Consider the following 18,692-nt stretch of genomic DNA (forward strand, 5'->3'; position numbering starts at 1 on the left):
CCTTTCTTTATCAATGAGGATGACTTTTGCTTGTAGATGTTTTGTGAAAGTATTCACCAAAGGTGAAAAAAGATATTTATCATCATTTTTAATTTTTCAGGTTTCAGAGAGATTCCAGCAACTAAAGAAGCTCTTTGAGAAGTCAAAGTGCAGGTAGTTGACAGTTCCATCACAGAAGACTAGTATAGTAAATGACCATTGTGCAGTTAATGGCCTGTTAGTCACTGAATATCTGAGAAGTGGGTGAGAGACATCCAGTTGAGTTCCTGCTTTAGTAAAAGACAAGTTGGAAGATGGTTGCAGGCACGTAAGATTACCTCACCTGCACTAGAGTGAGCCTGCTGCAATTCAAGTCAGCATGGAACTCTCCTCAACTTTCTAATTGCTGATGAGGCTAATGTGGGGAGAATCCAATTGATGGTTAATAATATATTTTTTATACATAAAGAAAAATAAAATATTCTTGAATAGCAGTATGTTTTGTAACCAGTGAAGTCTGTGTAGTTGTTGTAATGTAGTATTTCTTACTTTTTTTTTTTAATTAGGATTGGCGAATACTTTAAATACAAAATGTGTTCATAAACATGAAGTCTATTGTTGTCTAAATAGATGACAGGATTTATCATACCAGGTTATTAATAATGTCCACAGACATGTTTTCTCAGTTTGTTTCTTTTAATCTTTTTTTTTTTTTGGGATGATACTGGGTTTGAATTTACAGGCTTTGCACTTGCTAGGTAGGCATTTTACTGCTCAAGCCACACCTCCAGCCCTGTATCACATTTTTAATTGATTTGTGATCAAAATTATTTGTATACAAAACATCCAGTCTTTTTTATCTTTACTTTTTTTTTTTTGGTGATACTGTGGTTGAACTTGAGATTGCTAGGCAGGCAGACACAAGCTCTGAAGCATCCAATCTTAAGTTTGGGGTAAATCTGAATAGAAACAATATTTGGACATAGATCATAGTGTGAAGGGTTCTAAGTATTTTTGAGGTATTAATCCCCAATTTCTAGCCTCTACTGTTTTTTAATTTGTTATTTTCCATGTCCTTACAAAGCAACTGATTTATTTCTGAGATCTTCAAAATACACATACAAATTTGCTGTGAAATTCAATTTCTGTTTTTATCAGAATGTAAGATTGAATAATAGACAATTTGAAGAAAAAGCTTATTCTAAAGAACTTTTTTAAAGTAGTGTAAGGCATGAGTTTTGCTGCCTTTAAGAAATTAACCTTAGCTAGGTATGGTGGTGAATGTCTGTCTATACTCACAGCACTTTGAAACCTGAGGCAGAAGGATTGCAAGGCTGCCTGGGCTATATAGCAAGACCTTAATCTCAAAAAAAATAAATAAATAAAATAAATAAAAAATTTGAAAAGAAAATTAACCTTATTAATCTAACAAAAAATGATAACGAGTGTTTAAGAATTATTTTTTAAATTTACTAATTTTTTTACTAATCTAAAATCTTTTGATGAATGTAATATTTGAGTATTTGAGGGTTTTTTAGAAACCTTTTATGTTTTTTATGTTTCTTCATTGTTGCACATACTGTGGGTTATTTTATTCCCCTGAAGTAGTATAGTGTCATTAAGTTCTTAAAAAAATGAGTGTAACAATAGTTACCAAACTGATTCTTGAGAAGTTAGTTCTTTAACACTAGTATTGTCTAAGTGCGGTAATGCTTTTTTTTTTTTCCTTGGAAGCACAGGGGTTTGAGCTCAGGGCCCCACACTTGCTAGGCAGGTGCTCTTAATGACGGAGCCACTCTGCCAGCCCTCTTTTTGTGATGGCTTTTTTTTTTTTTTTGAGATAGGGTCTCACGAACTATATGCCCAGGGATGGCTTTGAAACATGATTCTCCTGACCTCTGTCTCCTGAGTAACTAGGATTACAGGTATATATCACCAGTGCCCGGCAGAAGGTAACACTTATAAAAATGCTTGTATCACAAAAATGTAATTATAACTTTAGCATTTTCTTACATTACAGATAAGTTGCTGAATTCCTTGGAATTTTAATTGATATTTCATACTACTCAGAAGCTTCCATTCCTCGTGTTTTAAATGGGGAACTAGAGGGAGGTTTTGTCTCATTTCTGACATTTGTCATTGCTTGCTGACTATAATCTCAGGTCAGCATGTTCATCTTATTACAGTCATCAGTCTGCTACTTTCCTGTTATTGGTCAAAATATTTATTTTTAAACATATTAGAAGTTGCTATCAAAATGAAAGCAACAATAATACAGTATTGAAACCTTTTGATATTCAATGAAATGACTTCTAGATTTTTAAAAATAGTTTTATAGTATTTTAAACAACTATTTAGTTCAAGTTTTCATTCATTCTTGTTTGTTTTTATAATTGCTTCTCATTTTGGTAAATTGTAAAATAATTTAAATAGTGTACTTGTAAATATGTATAATTATAATGATGTAAAATATAAGTGTATGTGTCTTGTGGGTATGCACATACATACATGGCTTTGCCTATCCAAGGATTTTTTTTTTATCTGTATAAAGCATTTTGTATAAAGTTTGCTTTCAATAACAGTAATGTATAATAAAAACATGTAAAGTTCTGTTATATTTTTAATAGAATGTTTCTTCTATCATATTTAGATAACTTAAAAATGTAAAACTCCCAAGGGACATGGGACCTATTTTGAAGTGTTACTTGTTTGAGGGAGTGGCTGGCTGTGGGTAGATTCATTAAAGAAAACCTGTTGCCATTGCTTGCTTTCTCACAGTACAGTATCCTCACAAAGAAAATTAGGGCAACACAAAAGGACTGAAGATTTGGGAAAAAACCAGTGTAAGGACTGATTGACTAGTCCTCCAGTCTCATGGTAGTCGTGTGTTGCATGCTAGGCCATAAACTCTAGCTAGCAATTGCCTTTTCTAATTGCCATTTCTCCCAGAGTGTCCAAAGAGGAAGCCCTACCTAAATGATTTCTTGGTAGAAAATAAACTGGACGAATAAACTTTGGTTTTGTAGTGCAGGGCCTCTTCATTGTAGGGCTTGCCCCTTTTTCCTCTCTTGGAAGTTCCAATGCAGATGAGAGGCCTGGCTGTCAGTCACTGTCCAGTGCATGCTGTTATCCTGTAAATGAGTTCATAAACAAGGTGAAATGATGACTAAGAGATGCTGCTGCCTCAAAAGAAAACAACCAATTGGGTTATATTCAGAACCTAAAATGAAGCTAATAAACATTGAAAGAAAAATACTCTAATGTAAGAATAATAAATAATGTGATATTATGGTTAAAATAAAAAACAATGGAATGATGTAAAAATAAAATATACACAGATAAATAATGAATTAGTGAGTTGGAAAATCAGGCTGAGAAACTCCCAGAAAAAAGATAAATAGGAAATAAAAGAAAAAAAAAAAAAAAGGAAAGCAAATTTAACTGAGATGGAAGACAAGTAATATACCAATGTTCAAATAATAAAAGAGGTGTAGAAAAATTATAAATGGAAAGAGAAAGGGCCACACTGTTAATTGAGAGAAATACATCTAGAACAACATTGAAATTGAAGAATATCAGAGATGAGAAAAATTTTTTAAATTCCTGGGTTGAAAATTTATTTCTGTTTAAGTTATCCTTCCAATATGAGGACTTAAAAACATTAACAATAAAGCTGGGCGTGGTGGCACACACCTATGATCCCAACACTTGGGAGACTAACACAGGAAGATTGTGAGTTCAAGGCAAGTATGGGCTCAAAAAAGTTACTACTCAAAGGTACACATTGAAATTTTCTAGTTCTAGGAGATACTATATAAGCTAGGAAATAATTTAATGGTCAGATGCCTTGGTAAAATATTTAGGAGAAAGATTTTTTTTTAAGGATATATCCACAATAAGCTAGAATTTAAAATTTAGACTATCAGCATGATGTAGTGTGGAGGAAGTCATGAAAATGTGGAAGCTCAAGTCCTTGTCTATTAGGGTGAAGATGTAGATATAAAAATATTGAACCTGGGCTGTGGATGTAGCTTGGTAGGTAGAGCATTGTGAGGCCAGGGGTTCAATCCTCAGTATCACAAAAAATTCAAATAAATAAATTTGAATTTTTTGGTAGCACTGGGGAGTGAATTTAGAGCCTTATGCTTGATGGCAAGCTGTCTAGTGCTTGAGCCACACTTCAAGTCTTTTTTTTTTTTTTTTCAGTTGTTTTTTTTCCCATTTTTCTTCCTACATGTAGTCTTGTGCTATCTTTGCCCAAGTTGGTCTCAGATCATGATCCTCCTAACTGCCTTCAGTGTAGCTGGGATTACAGGTGTAATATCACCATGCTTGGCTTGTTTTTGAGATAGAATCTTGCCAACTTTTGCCTTGGCTGGCCTCTAATCATCCTCCTTTCTTCACCTCCCAAGTAGCTGGGATTACATGCATGTGCCACCACACCTGACCCCCAAAATTAAATCTCTTAAATTGAAGTATGACACTCATATTGAAAAATGCACAAAAAAATTGCTCAGTGAATTTCCATAAAGTGACAACTTGTATAACACCATCCAGGTCACAAATGAGAACATTACCACTTTCCATGGTGTCCTTCCTTCCTTTCCTAGTCATAATCCTTCCTTTTACAGATACACACTATTGTTAATTTATGTTACCGTAGGTGAGTTTTTGAACTTTGGAATGGAATCATATGGTATCTACCCTTGTGTAACTCATTTTGTTCAGTAGTATGAGACTCATGCCTGTGTTGAGTGTTTCAATAGTATATTCTAATGGCTGTATATATTGTTTTTTCTTTTTTTTTTTGTTTGTTTGTGGTCCTGGGGATTGAACCCAGGAATTGCCTATGTGTTAGGCACGTGCTCTCTATCACTGACCCCACTGTATATATTTCAGTATAAATACACTACAATTTATTTATTCTTTTGTCATAGACATAGACATAATAGCCCCAAATTGGGCTGTAATAAATGGTGCTGTATGGTAGTTTGAAAAAAATTACAGTGACTATAATAGAAAATCACATGTAATTTTGTGTGTGTGTACGTGTTGGGACTGGAGTTTGCTTGCAAACAGGCACGCTACTGCTAGAGCCACTCTCCCAGTCCATTTTGCTCTGGTTATTTTGAAAATGGGGTCTTGTGAACTATTTCCCCAGGCTGGTCTCAAACCTTGATCTTCCGAGATCTCAGCCTCCCAAGTAGCTAGGATTACAGGCTTGAGCCACTGGGGGTTCAGCTTGTAACTCATTTTTGATGTAGAGTTTAGTAGTAATGTGTACAGGTGCATTCACATTGTTCATTGATCATAACCACCATCTCTCTTTAGATCCTCTTAATCTTCCCAAATGGAAACTCTTACAAAATAACTCACAGAGCTTAGACTGTAGCTCAGTAGTAAACACTTGCATAGCATGCATGAGGCCCTCGGTTCGATCCCCAAAATGATTTAAAAAAAAGGTAGCTCCCTACTTCCCTCTTGATCCAGCTCCTGGCAACCGCTATTCTATTTCCTATCTTTATGAATATGCCTACATGCTTCATATAAGTAGAATCAAACATTTGTCCTTGCGTGTCTTGCTTGTTCTACCTGGCATAATAGGTTCACCCATGTTGTAGCTGTATCAGAATTTCTTTCACTTAAAGTTGAATGGTTTTGTTTTGTTGAAAAGCTCTTGCTTCACTGTATAAAAATACCCCAGTATTGATGTATATTGCAATATTGAGATAGTATTCATCTGACAGCTTACAAGTAGCAAAAATCACTCCTGTTTGTTTCAGGAGAGAGCAGTCAATATGTGAACACATACGCACCATTTTGGCAGTACTGTGGTTTGAATTTGGCCTTTTTCTCACTCAGCAAGTGCTCTACAACTAGAGCCACACCTGTAGTCCTTTTTGCTTTAGGTTATTTTTTAACCAGGTCAGCCTGGGACTTTGAACTTCCTACCTATGCTTCCCATGTAGCTGGGATTACAAAAGCAATCACCATGCCTGGTTTATATGTTGAGATGTTATCTAACTTTTTGCCTCAACTGGCCTTGAACCATGATCCTCTTATCTTCACCTCCTGAAAGAACAGTAAGTATTTTGACCCAAGGATGGATTTAAGCAAATTATTATATAAGACTTAATAAATATCCAGTTACATAATTTTGTTTCTATTTTCAGCCTTGCTTTGGAGTAGAGGACAACATTACAGTTTCAGGTCATTAAATGAACAAACTTGGTGATAAAGTATCTACAGTAGCATGACTTGAATTCTGGGAGTAAGTAATTTTCCCTTTCAGGGGGTAAGAGAGAGAACAAGTGCAAGATCATCTCCAGAGGAGTGAAGAACCACATTGTTCAGTGAGCCACGAAGTCCCAATTCACTAAGGGCAAGAAGGAGTGCCAGCAATGGTTGTCTATCCATGATCTTCATTGCAGATCAGAATCTCCATATTTTCAAAATAATTGTAGATAGATGAGAAAAGTAAATCCAGACTGATTTACCAATTCGGATGAGTATTGAAGTGCTGTTGGTAAGTTGACAGAATCTTCAGAGCAAGGATCCTTTCATGTGCTCCCAGCATAGAGACTGGAAATGTTAGTCTTGCCAGACCACCTGTGCATTTACACAGCATGCCTGTCATGGTTCCAGTTGCCACTGTATTGCTGTCATCTTCTGTGCCTTGAATATTCTCTGTGATAATATAAAATGCACTATAGAACAAAGGGGAACCTAGTGCAAAGTGCCCCATGCCTCATCACCATGTTTAAAATCCTTGCCTTTCTTGCTTTGGATCATGTTCTGGATTGCCTTCAGTCTTAGTCTAAGATCATTCATTGGCCCAAATGCAGCTCCTGTCATGCAACATCTCCAGTGGTAATGAAGGCCCTGATTTATCTATTTTATAAATTGAAACTTTTATTTTGTTTTTTGAGATAGGCTCTCAACTACTGTGTAGCCCAGATGGCCTCAAACTCTCAATCCTCCTACCTCCACCTCCCGAATGCTGGGATCACAGACATGTACCACTACAACACACTACTGCTTGAATTGAGATTCTGCTAAGCCTTGTGTAGGTGGCTTATGCCTGTAATCTTTGCTACTCAGGAGGCAGAGATCTAGAGGATCAAGGTTCGAAGCCAGCCTGGGTAAATAATTCATGCAACCTTATCTCAAAAACCCATCACAAAAAGGCTGGTGAAGTGGCTCAAGGTGTAGGCTCTGAGTTCAAACCACAGTACTACAAAAAAAAATTTTTTTTTTTTTTTTTGCTGTTCTGTTTTTCTCTCAATGGTGTGTTTATTTTTGTGACCCTTTTCCTCCCCTGTATTAGGGATTGAACCTAGAGCTCATGCATGCTAGACAGTTGCTCTACCACTTGAGCTATGCCCTTTTTGTTTTTATTTTGCATTTGAGACAGGGTCTTGCTTTTTGCCTGGGCTGGCCTTGAACTCAAGATCCTCTTACTCTGCCTTTTAGGGGTATGCCAATGGGCCTGGTTTTAGTAGCACCTCTTTTTGTGAACTCCAAATTCCCTTGTTGCCACCCTCTTATGAATACTTTGTCCTTAGCATGTCAGCTTTCATAATTCTAGGTGTTTTATAGCTGCACAGAGAACCCACAGCCCCTGGTACCCCCAGGGAGTTTATATCACAGGTGCGAATGAAGCGGCATGATAAATATTTGCACTTTTTTCTTTAGTTGGTGCTGGTGCTAGGGACCGAGCCCAGGTCCTCACACATGCTAAGCACATAGTCTACCAGTAAACTACATACCCAGACTCAAATATTGGTGCCATTTATTAGCACAAATGCAGTGGAGGTGGTGGAGTTCTTGCCCTGCCTGCCTCTTTCTGTATCTTTTGTCTTTCTTTGCTATGCTTGTGCTCTATAGCCTTTCTGTTCCCGTATGTTTCTGTGTATGTTGAGCCTGCTGGTAACACCATAGATTCAACATAGCTTTTGCTGGGATTGAGAATAGGAAAGCTGGAAAAAAAAAAAAAACCCAAAAAATCCTTGTTCTTTGGCCAGGGATGTAGGTCAGTGGCAGAGTATTTAGCATAAAGGAGGCTTTGGGTTTGATCTTCACCACCAAAAAAGTTACTGTAGTTTGGATATTCAGTGTCAGCCCAGTGTTGTTAATCTTGCAACTGCTCAGCTAAAAATCTTGAGATTTCCCTTCACTGTTATCCTGGGGATTTTTACTTTTTGTGTGCTAAATTTTGTTTCCTAGGTCCCCAGTCCTCGTTTATGCCCTCTTATAAAGAGCCACCTCTTTCAAAAGAATCCTGAGAATGAATGGATGCATGAGTGCATTATAGCCACAGAGTTGCTTTTTTTTTTCATTTTTCTTTTTTGATGCTGGGAATTGAACCCACGCCTCAGACACTATTCTCCCCTCAGCCACAGCTACATTTTTTGAAACCTTTCATTTCTTGTGAAATGTCACAATTTAATTTATAGCTAACAGGGCATTAATTCTAGACTGGAAGTAATTCTCCAGTTGATTTCCAACTTTTAGTGATGTTAAGTTTTTTAATCTTTCTTAACATTCTGATTTTTTTCAAGTGGGGACTGAACCCAGGGACTCATACACAAGTGCTCTACCCACTGAGTTATACCCCCGTTTAGTACATACCAGTTTCTCTCTCCCCTTGGAATCCCACTCCCTTTCCTCTTTCCCTTCTTTCCCCCCTCTCCCTCTCCTCTTCAAAACCTAGGCCAAAAATTCAAAGTGAAATCACTTTGAGCTGGGCGGTGGTACACTCCTAAGTCTAGTACTGGGGAGGCTGAGGCAGGAAAGGATTAGGAATTACAGACCAGCCTGGGCTACATTGCAAGACCCCTGTGTAAATTGAAAAAAAAAAAAACAAACATACTTTGAAAAGGTTGAATCATACTATAGCTTCTTGTTGCAGATCTGCACATGTCACATAACCACTGGTCCAGATGAAAACAATGAAATTTGTCCATCTCCTTAGGAGTTTCCCTCAGGCTCTTTGCAGTCATACCCTCCCAACACAACGAGTAGGTTGACTTTGTCATTTATTGGTTTGGCATGTTCATGACCTTCATATTAATACTGTTTTTTTATTTTTAGTACTGGGGTTTGAACTCAGAGCCTAAAGGTTGAGCCACTCCACCAGCCCTTTGTTGTGAAGGGTTTTTTTCAAGATAGGGTGTTGTGAACTATTTGCCTGCAATCCTCCTGATCTCTGCCTCCTGAATAGCTAGGATTACAGGCGTGAGCCACTGGTGCCAGCTTGTAGAAATACATTTTTAATTTTCTGTACTCTTATTAGGGGTCTGAGGCTGGTGCACAGGGTGTGAACAATTTCACAGAAAAACAGGAATTGAGTTAGAAGCAAAGATTTATTTACTTTCCAGACTCATAAATGGGCCAGATACAAGAAGTATTAACCTAGAATGAGGTTAGAGCTGGGGTTTATAAGCATTTAAGATGCAGAAGGAATGTATTACCGATGTCTTTTTTGCTTCAGCTGGCTGTTCCAGGAAGCAGTTGTAGTGGTCAAATTCTCAGTGTTTTGCTAGGGTAGTTGTTACTGTGTACAACGCTTACTTTTTTTGTGTGTCATAAATCTTAAAAAACGTGTAAAGAATCTGTGTTTCTCTACAATAACCAAAACCAAAGGCCATGAGAGGGTTGTATATTCAAAACATGGAGGTACTGCAAACAGGGTCTTGACCAGACAGGGAGACAAGACAAAGAAGGGAGTGATACTGGATTGTTTCCTGAGTTCATGTTCTGTGGAAGTTGATGATTGAAGGCACCAGACCAGTAAAGCAAGCACAAAGTTTATTGAAAGGATAGCAAAAGCACCCTGATGACTGGGACTTAGTGAAAGAGCTAAGCCAAACAATGGTTGAAATCTAGGAGATGATGTAGGGCACTAGCTGGCTTAGGTCCAACTGTTTTACCTTGAAACTACATTTGTGATTGGTTAGAACCTAGTCAACTTCTCATTAAATTCGACCACCTGTCCGTCCCTCTCCTTATCAAATTGGACATTCCAGAAGGGTCTAGTCAGCTTGTCCTGGCCTTGAAAGTCTACTCAAGTCATTGTGGCCTTGGGGTCCACTATCCACATTGTGCAGCTCATTTTGTTGTTTTGGTAAGGTGCTTGTCATTTCTCTGAGAAGTCTGTTGTTTCCCTCTCCTCTTTAGATGTTTACTCTTAAAGTGCTGCTGTCATCCAAAATGGAGTCACCTCTCATTGCTCCCCTTATAGGAGGAAGGCAGGGAGAGAGTGCTGGGTGCAGAGGAGGGGGCAAGAGGGAGCAAGGGGTTTCTTCCAGCATAAATCAGCAGGCCAGAGCAGGAGTCAAAGGTCCTGGAGTCAGAAGCCGTGCTGGTGCTGGCTGTGTGTGGAGCACGATGCGGAACCTGGAGTGTCTGCCTACACAATCCCTGCTACCTGGCTCTTTGGGAGTCCTGGAAAGGGTCCTGGGTGGGGATGCCGGGCCAGCTGGCCAGAGAAGGAGGGAGGTAACATTACTGTGGAATCTGCTGTGGAAAACAGGAGAAGCTGGCTCTGTCCACTCATCCTCCTTGCCTCAGGCCAGCCCTGTTCATCCTTCCCACCTCCCCACTTTATCAAGATGCTCACAGGGACCCAAGGAGATCAGGTGCACAGCAGGGTCTTCTAGCTTTCCTGATGCAGGACAGGAGGTGCCACTCCTGCTCTTCCTGGGCCAGGCTGGCTGGCCCAGAGCTACTGGGAAGGTGGGAGCCAGCCAATCGTGAGGGATGGAGGGGTTGGGAGGGCACTGGTGAGAGGCAGGCTGATGACATGCATACACACTGGATGGAAGCGCAAGGCAGTCACAGGTTCTGGCAGCACTGTAGCTTGTTGGGTTTCTGTCACACTGATGTCCACTAGGAATACAAGTTCCTTTCTTCAAAGAGTTGGGTCTCATCAGTAGGCATGACCTGCAGGTGGTGCAGGTCACTCTTGTTGCCTACCAGCATGATGACAATGTTGCTGTCCTTGTGGTTCTGCAGCTCCTTCAGCCAGTGCTTCACATTCTCATATGTTGGTGCTTGCCCATGTTGCACACCAGCAGTGTGCTCACCTCACCATGAGGAGGTGATGGCACCATAGTGCTTTTGGCCAGCTGTTTCCCAGATCTGCCCCTTGATGGTTGCCACCTGGATGCTGTGCATTGCAGACTACACACCAATGGTGCTCTTGCTCTCCAGGCTGAACTCACTGGAGGTGAAGCATGACAGCAAGTTGCTCATGCCCACTCCAGAGTTGCCCATGAGCACTTTGAATAGGTAGTGGCACTCGTCATCCTGGGTCCCCATTTTTCTGGTGCTCCCTGTACAATCCTATGACATCAGGTGGTTGGATTTTATTGTCAATAAGATGCAAGTGGGATTCCATTTGAGTGCAGAAAAAGTTTCTGCAAAACAGAACAGCCTTCCTGCCAGACAAAATGGAGTCCTTTACAAAATGGAGTAGTTTAGGTTTGTTTGAATTGGGGGAGCCTTACATCCCTCACCACCGCACTCAAACTTAGGAGGGACCAGTTCCAGGCAGTTTTCTATGAGGGAGGCCAAGAGTACTAAGGCACTGATAAGTCCTCTTTTATTTGTCTAGGCAGATCACAGACAGGGAGGGGAATTGCAGAGGGGTGGATTTTGATGATTGGCATGACCTACTAGGGTGCAGATGCCTACTCAATTAGGGGGCATGTAAAGAAAGGATGATGATCCACAAAGAAAATTGAATCCTTCAGATGGGGGAATGCAAAGATGTAAGGTAATGTTGACATAAGCCCAGAGGGAGTCTTAAAATTTTGTGTGGGTAACAGGGTAGGTGGCAGTAGACCAAGGCCTGCACGGGTTTGAGGCATGCTGAATAGGATGAGAGGTTGATGGTATCATTAAACTTGTATTCCCAAATTGAAACTTAGTGACAGGGATTATATTCCCACACATAATTGGGGAGGACTGATTAGGAGGGTAAGAAAACCTTTATGACAGGAATCAATGTCCATAGTTTGATTTAGGTAGATACCAAAAATTGGGGTATTTTAATGGGCAGTGAGTTAAATGAGGTGGAGAGCACAGTGTTGCTCCTGTGTAAGATTGTTGTTGGAAGTGTTGGCGAGGTTGTGGGGGAAAAGAACCCTCGTACACTGCTGGTGGGCATGCAAGCTAGTGCAACCACTCTGGAAAAAAATTTGGAGGCTTCTTAAAAATCTAAACATAGATCTGCCATATGATCCAGCAATCCCACTCCTGGGAATGTACCCAACGAAATGCTACACAGGCTATTCCAGAGGCACCTGCACACCCATGTTTATTGCAGCGCTATTCACAATAGCCAAATTATGGAAACAACCAAGATGCTCCACTACTGATGAATGGATTAAGAAAATGTGTATTTATACACAATGGAATTTTACTCAGCCATGAAGAAGAATGAAATCTTATCATTCGCAAGTAAATGGATAGAACTAGAGAACATCATTCTGAGCGAGGTTAGCCAGGCTCAGAAGACTAAAAAATCGTATATTCTCCCTCATATGCGGAATTTAGACCTAGGGCAAATACAGCAATGGGGATGGACTTGGGTCACATGATAAGGGGAAAGCATACACCGGAGGTATGGGGATAGGTAAGAAACCCAAAACAAAAGTATTTGATGTCCCCACTACAGAGGAACTAATACAGAAACCTTAAAGCGAGAGAGGTCAATATGAGAAGGGGATCAGGAACTAGTGTAAAGGTCGGTTAGAGATGAATCAACTTGGGATATAACACATTTGTCCATGGAAGCAAGACTAGGAACCTCTCCGTACAGTTATCCTTATCTCAACTAGCAAAACCGCTTTGTCTTATTATTGCTTATGTTTTCTCTTCAACAAAATTGGAGATAAGAGCAGAACAGATTCTGCCTGGAAGCGAGGGAAGAGGGGAGAGAAGGAGGGGCGGCGGGGGGCGGGGGGGGAAGTTTGGGAAGACTCCCAGCAATTGGAGAGTTGGAAGTATGATTTGTAGCTTTTTCCCATCTGTCAGAAGGATTTAGATAGAGCTTGATTACAGTCTCGAGTAGCTTAATGGCCTCAGAATATTCTTTAATGTGTGCACCATACTTTTTAAAATTCCCAATTGAAAAATTAGTTCCAAGATTTATATTAAGTATGCTTCAGGGCTGTGTTTGTCTCATTATGGATGCATTTCCGCAAACTAGAGTCCTGGAAGGCGAATCTGCTTTTCTTTCACTTCTGATCTTTTTGTGTTGATGCAGAGGGAAGCCGCTGCACGTCCCGCAAGTCCTCTACCTGCCTAGCAAAATCTGTTTCTGCGGTTCACTCACTGCGCTTGAGCTCAACTATCAAGCACCTAAGCTTCCAAAATCCTTTCTGCTCCCACAACAGGCGCGGTAGTGACGTAGGCATTTCCGTCGACTCGGGGCGGGGCTTGTAGTGCGCGCCGTCGCCGTCGCGTGCTGATGACGCGCAACGCCGCGTGCTTCACCACGTGTGCTGCAGCTCGCCGGCTTTTGGCGGCCCCTTTTCCTGGGGGCGTAGTCGGTAGTGTTTCGGGGTCTGGAACAGCCGCAACCCCGAGGCTTTTAGCACGAAGCGGTGAGCCCTCTGGTCGTCCAGGACCGGGGTCCCTGTCCATGGAGCACCTTCTACTGGAGGTGGCGGCCGCGCCGCTTAAGTTAATCGCTGCCAAGAACGAGAAGAGCCGCAGCGAGCTGGATAGGTTCTTGACCAAGCAGGTGAGGAAGGGGCCCCCTCCCCCCTCCCCTTCTCCCCCCCCCCCCCCGCCTTGCGCACCTCCGCATGTCTCGCTGCTTGCAGGGACCGGAGCGGCGTTTCGTAGCTCTGCCACTTCGCGGTGGTGGGAGGCGGGGGCGCCCGCGCTTGTCAGAGACCGTGGGCAGGAGCTTTATTTGCTTCTAGGGGTCGCGTTCCTGTCCCCGCGCCGCCTCGCCCCCTCTGCAGCGCCAGCCCAGCCTTCCGAAGGAGATGGGGGGAGTTTTTAAGTCTGGGCTGCGTTTGTGCCCCTCACGTGTGTTTCCTACGTGAGCGTGGTCCGCCACCCCTGTTCCGCCCTTGGATTGCTTTCCTACTGTACCTAAGTCACTGAGTGGCTCCGAGGAGAAAGAGAAAGAAAAAGAAATCCGTGGTAGTCTTAGCCCTAAAGGAATTTACCATCTATTTTTGGAAACTAGTTCATAAACATACAAAGCAACTGAAGGACAAAGCAAGACAGCTAGTGCTAACTTTGACACGAACCACGGGAATTAGGAGGTGAGCTAGAATTTTCTGGGAAATGGGTCTTTGGCTTTTAAAAGCCCTTCACTGACTCTGCCTGAGTTGACGCTTTCTAGTCATCCTCCCACGTTGCGTTTTAATTTCCTATCTTATGATTTCCCACCGTCAATGGCCGAAGGCTTCTTGAGAGTAGATGTGTTTTTAATTTTGATTGAGTTCATTCAGTTAGAAGTGCATATCTAGACCATTGCTTAGGAAGCAACATCAGTATATTGGGTAAGAGGAGGGACCTGAGTGGCTTGGAGCGGCAGGGAACTCACAAGGAGAGGCATTACTTATTCTCCCCCCACATACCCACCTGTTTTGGGTGGGTGTTGTGTGTGTACGCATACTGGGGATTGAGTCCAGGGCTTCCCGCTGCTCTGCCACTGAATCACGCCCTTAATCAAGAGGCATTTTTGTATGGCGATAACAGATTGAACATGAAAAACAAACAGACGTGAGTTATGTCACCTGGATTTCTGGCCTGCGGTCCCCTTAGCAAAATTGCAGTAAAGGAACTCAGTAGCACAATGCACTGTCTGGAGAGAAATGGTTTTTTGTGGGTTGGCTAAGGAAGGAGATAATTGAGTCAGATGTGCTGAACTTGTGAAAGGCTCTTGATTTATGTAGTGGGGGTGGACTCCCTACAATAGTAATTGTATGTATAATTGATGTTTATGGGGTTGGGGGTGTAGCTCAGTGGTAGAGTACATTTTAGCATTCACCAGACCCAGAGTTCAATTCCCAGCACGCAAGGGGAAAAAAAAGTTTGTTTCGAGAGTGGTGTGAAAATGGCCTACAGCGTTTTTATTAGGTAGGATTTGACACAGTGATGTGTAAGAACCACTCCTAGATTCTAAAAATTGTATAGTATTGCTGCTGAACTAGAAAGTTCAGTTAAATTAAGGAGTTAGGGATATAATCGCTTCTCTTCCCTTTGTCTCACATTGTCAAATTCTGTCCAATCTCAGATGTGTTCCTTCAGTTGATTTCTTTCCATTTTGGGTAATAATTGAACAGCTAGGATTACATGTCTGAGCCACCACTGCCCAGTTGATTGTTTGGGTTTTATAACGCACTTTAGGTATTGTCTTTTCAGCTCAAATACGTGTTTGATAACTGTAATTGTAAAAAATCTAGCTAAGATAAAATTGCAAAGAAAAATTTGTCTGACACTTTTAGTTAAGTCTGGTGTGGAAGGCTTAACTGGATAGTTAGTAATTGGATCTGATATATACGTTTCCATATATCTCAATACAGTAAATGCGCAATCATACAGATCTGAAAAGGTTTTCTATTTTCCCGGGCTACTTTTGGCAACTTTGGGAAATCTGAATGACTGTGTTAGTCATTATAGCAAAGGAACTGAATTGGTTAATAGTTTTAGTGGGAAGAGAAGAGCTGGACCACCTTAAAAATGTCTTTTTTTCTGCTGGACACAGGGGGCTCACACCTGTAATCTGAGCTACTAATGAGACAGAGATAGGTGGGATAGAGGTTCAAGGCCAGCCAAGGTAAATAGTTCTTAACATCCTATCTCGAAACTACCCAATACAAAAAAGGGCTGGTGTAATGACTCGCATGATAGAGCTGCTTAACAAGTGTGAGGCCCTGAGTTCAAACCCCTTTTCCACAAAAAAAAAATTTTTTTCCCTCTATTTGATAGCTTAATCAGCGTCTTTCAGTGTCCCTCATTCTTGCCTGTTTCTCAACCACCTACATAAAAGCCCATTCAAACTTCACAGAAACTTGAGACATGAGAACATAGAAAGGGGTAGCCATGAGGAATGCAGCCCTTTTCTTTTCCTAGTAGGTCTAGCATTACAAAGGAAAGGCAGAATTTCCCAAGAATCCAGTTACCTGAACGCTACTGGAGTAGCCACAAGTTTTGAGAAGTAAATCCTTAACATTCCCTGCTTTGCTGTTGCTACAACCTCAGGCTAGCTGATGGGATCCTAGATTCTTCGGCTTGAAGGACCTTGGGGCTGCAGGGGAAACTTGATTATGTACTTTTCTTATAACCTTCCTCCCACCCGCAAATGCTCACAGTCTAGGCTGCTGGCATCTAAATTCTGGCATTTAACCTTTATGGATTTTAATAAATCATTTATTACTTTTTCTTTTTTAAAATTTATATGTATTTTTTGAGACAGGATCTCGCCATGTTGCCCATATTGACCAGGAACTCCTGGGCTCAAGCCATCTTCTTGACTCAGGCTTCTAAACAGTAAGGATTAAGAGCTCCTGCTAGTACCCACTTTTCCTCCCTTGGTCTCTCCCTCCCTCACCCTCTCACTATGTAGCCCAGTCCAGCCTAGAATTTGCAGTCCTCCTCCTGTTTCAGTCTCCTGAGTGCCAGGATTGCAGGTGTGAGCCACCATGCCTGGCCTCAGTGGGTTTTTTTTTTTTTTTTTTTTAATCTCATTAAATCATCCTGTTGTTCATGGCAGAACATTTGGAAAATTCCAGAAAGCACCAGTGTTGCTATTGATTAAATTGTGTCCAGCAGGGCTGGGGATGTAGCTCAGGGTGGAATGCCTAACTAATTGTGCTAGACTCTGGGGTCAGTCCCCAGCTCTGCAAAACAAGAACAAAATTGTATCTACCAAAAATATATGTAGAAGTCCTGATACCTACTACTTTTGAATGTGACCTTATTTGGAAATGGAGATGAGGTGGGTAGTTTGCAATTTTAATAAAGGCACGATGAGGTTATTGGGTAGATTCCTAATCCAATATGAGTAACGTCGTATAAGACAGAGACAGACAGAGAAGATGGCCATGTGGGTTTGACAGAGGCTAAAATGGAAGTCATGTAGCCAAAAGCCAGGGATAACAGCTGCTACCAGAAGCTAGGAAGAGGCAAGGAAGGATGGTTCTTTCTTACAGGTTTGGGAGGGAACATGGCCCTGATAGCAATACATTCTGTTGCTTCAGGCCATCCATTTTATGGTACTGTATTTTGGCAGTGCTGGAAAATTAATACAATTAAGGAAAAAATTCACTCAGAGATTGCCTGTGGTAATATTTTGGTTATGGATGCTTTCCTTGATTTATGATATTTCCTGATTAACCCATTGTTCAGTTGAAAATAAATCAAAAGTGCATTTAATATCTAACCTAGCTACATAGCTTAGTCTAGCTCACCTTAAACTTGCTCGGTTTGTTTTAACCTGCAGTTGAGCAAAATCATCCAATAAAAGCCTATTTTATAATAAAATGCTAAGTATTTAATGTAATTTATTGAATGCTCAGTGTAAAAAACAGAATGGTTTTATGGATATACTTTTGCAGCTTTTACAGCATGGTTTAAAAAAGTCTATCCACCTGTCAAAGCCCACTGAAGAAATAAGCAAAAGCGGGACTGGAGAAGTGGTAGAGCACCTGTTTCGCAAGCTTAAAGCCCTGAGTTCAAACCCCAATCCCACCAAAAAAAAAAAAAGGAAGAAAAGAAACAGACAAAAGCTAGGAATAAAACAAGGTTTCTATAAGCTGTGAATGATGATCTTTAAAAAAAATTACCAGAGCACAGTTAGTGTGAAGACAAGGAGGATACCAACTTTTTTTTGGTGGGGGTGCTGCTGGAGTTTGAACTCGGGGCTTCTCACTTGCTGGGCAGACGCTCCTCCAACGTGAGTCATACCTCCAGCCCTTTTTGCTCTGGAGATAGGGTAATTTTGTAGATAGGGTATTTTTTTGCCCGAGCTGGCCTGGAACTGTGATCCTCCTGATCTCAGTCTCCCATGTAGCTAGGATTACAGGTGTAAGCCACTGGCGCTTTGGAATTCTTAACCAGTGCCATATGGCAAAAAAAAGAAAGACTCTTTATGGAAAAGTAAGAAATAAAACAGTAGATTTAAACATCACACAATGTATACATGTATCCTTTACTGAATTTTTTTAACTAAAATGTTCTGTTTGCAATACTGAAGATTGAACTGAGGGCCTTGCACTTGCTGGGCCTGTGCTGTACCACTTGAGTGATGCCCCCAGCTCTTTTTGTTTTTATTTTGTTTTTGAGATAGGGTCTTACTAACTTTGCCTGTCCTGTCCTTGAACTTGAAATCCTCCTGCCTCTGCCTCCCGAGTGGCTGGGATTGAAGGGGATAATCACCATGCCCAGTTGTATATGTGTATTGCAACATCACATGGTACTCCATATGTGTGTATAATTTTGTGTTTTTATCAGTTAAATTAATAAATAAAAATAAATAGACTTTGCTTAAGGCATCATTTTTAATGTAAAAATCTTAAGGAATCTTCAAAATAAAGTGAATTTTGCAAGGTCATAGGATACTAGATAAATATGTAAACATTAGTAGTGTTTCTGTGTTTAAAATAATTGGGAACCTATCATGGTGGTGATGCTTGCAGACCCACCACTGGGAAGGTAAAGGCAGAGGATCTTCAGTTTGAGGC

The 18,692-nt window shown here is 41.0% G+C and overlaps 2 protein-coding genes and 1 pseudogene across 10 annotated transcripts in view; 2 read left to right on the plus strand and 1 right to left on the minus strand.

Moving 5' to 3' along the window:
• Casp8ap2 (caspase 8 associated protein 2) overlaps positions 1-4,163 on the plus strand; it is a 36,419-nt gene extending 32,256 nt beyond the window's left edge. For 3 of the 6 annotated variants that reach the window (XM_074078107.1, XM_074078131.1, XM_074078134.1), the window contains 2 exons: positions 101-153; positions 1,824-4,163. In XM_074078107.1, coding sequence (XP_073934208.1) covers positions 101-153; positions 1,824-1,896 — 126 coding nt within the window. In that variant the 3' untranslated portion in view covers positions 1,897-4,163. Of the gene's footprint in view, positions 1-100 lie in introns of all 6 variants that reach the window. The other 3 variants (XM_074078116.1, XM_074078125.1, XM_020156362.2) reach the window with 3 other exon arrangements.
• Positions 4,164-9,506: 5,343 nt separating this feature from the next.
• LOC141424734 (ras-related protein Rab-11A pseudogene) lies at positions 9,507-11,908 on the minus strand (annotated as a pseudogene).
• A 1,555-nt stretch (positions 11,909-13,463) lies between these two features.
• The window catches only part of Mdn1 (midasin AAA ATPase 1), a 148,067-nt gene continuing 142,838 nt past the window's right edge, over positions 13,464-18,692 (plus strand). For all 4 annotated transcript variants that reach the window (XR_012449601.1, XM_074078153.1, XM_074078160.1 and 1 more), the window contains exon 1: positions 13,464-13,732. Coding sequence is in view for 3 of the 4 variants with exons in the window: in XM_074078153.1 (XP_073934254.1) it covers positions 13,631-13,732 (102 nt within the window). In the remaining variant the exon portion in view is untranslated. The remainder of the gene's footprint in view (positions 13,733-18,692) is intronic.

The sequence above is a fragment of the Castor canadensis genome, chromosome 1 (genome assembly GCF_047511655.1).
Source record: "Castor canadensis chromosome 1, mCasCan1.hap1v2, whole genome shotgun sequence".
NCBI lineage: Eukaryota > Metazoa > Chordata > Mammalia > Rodentia > Castoridae > Castor > Castor canadensis.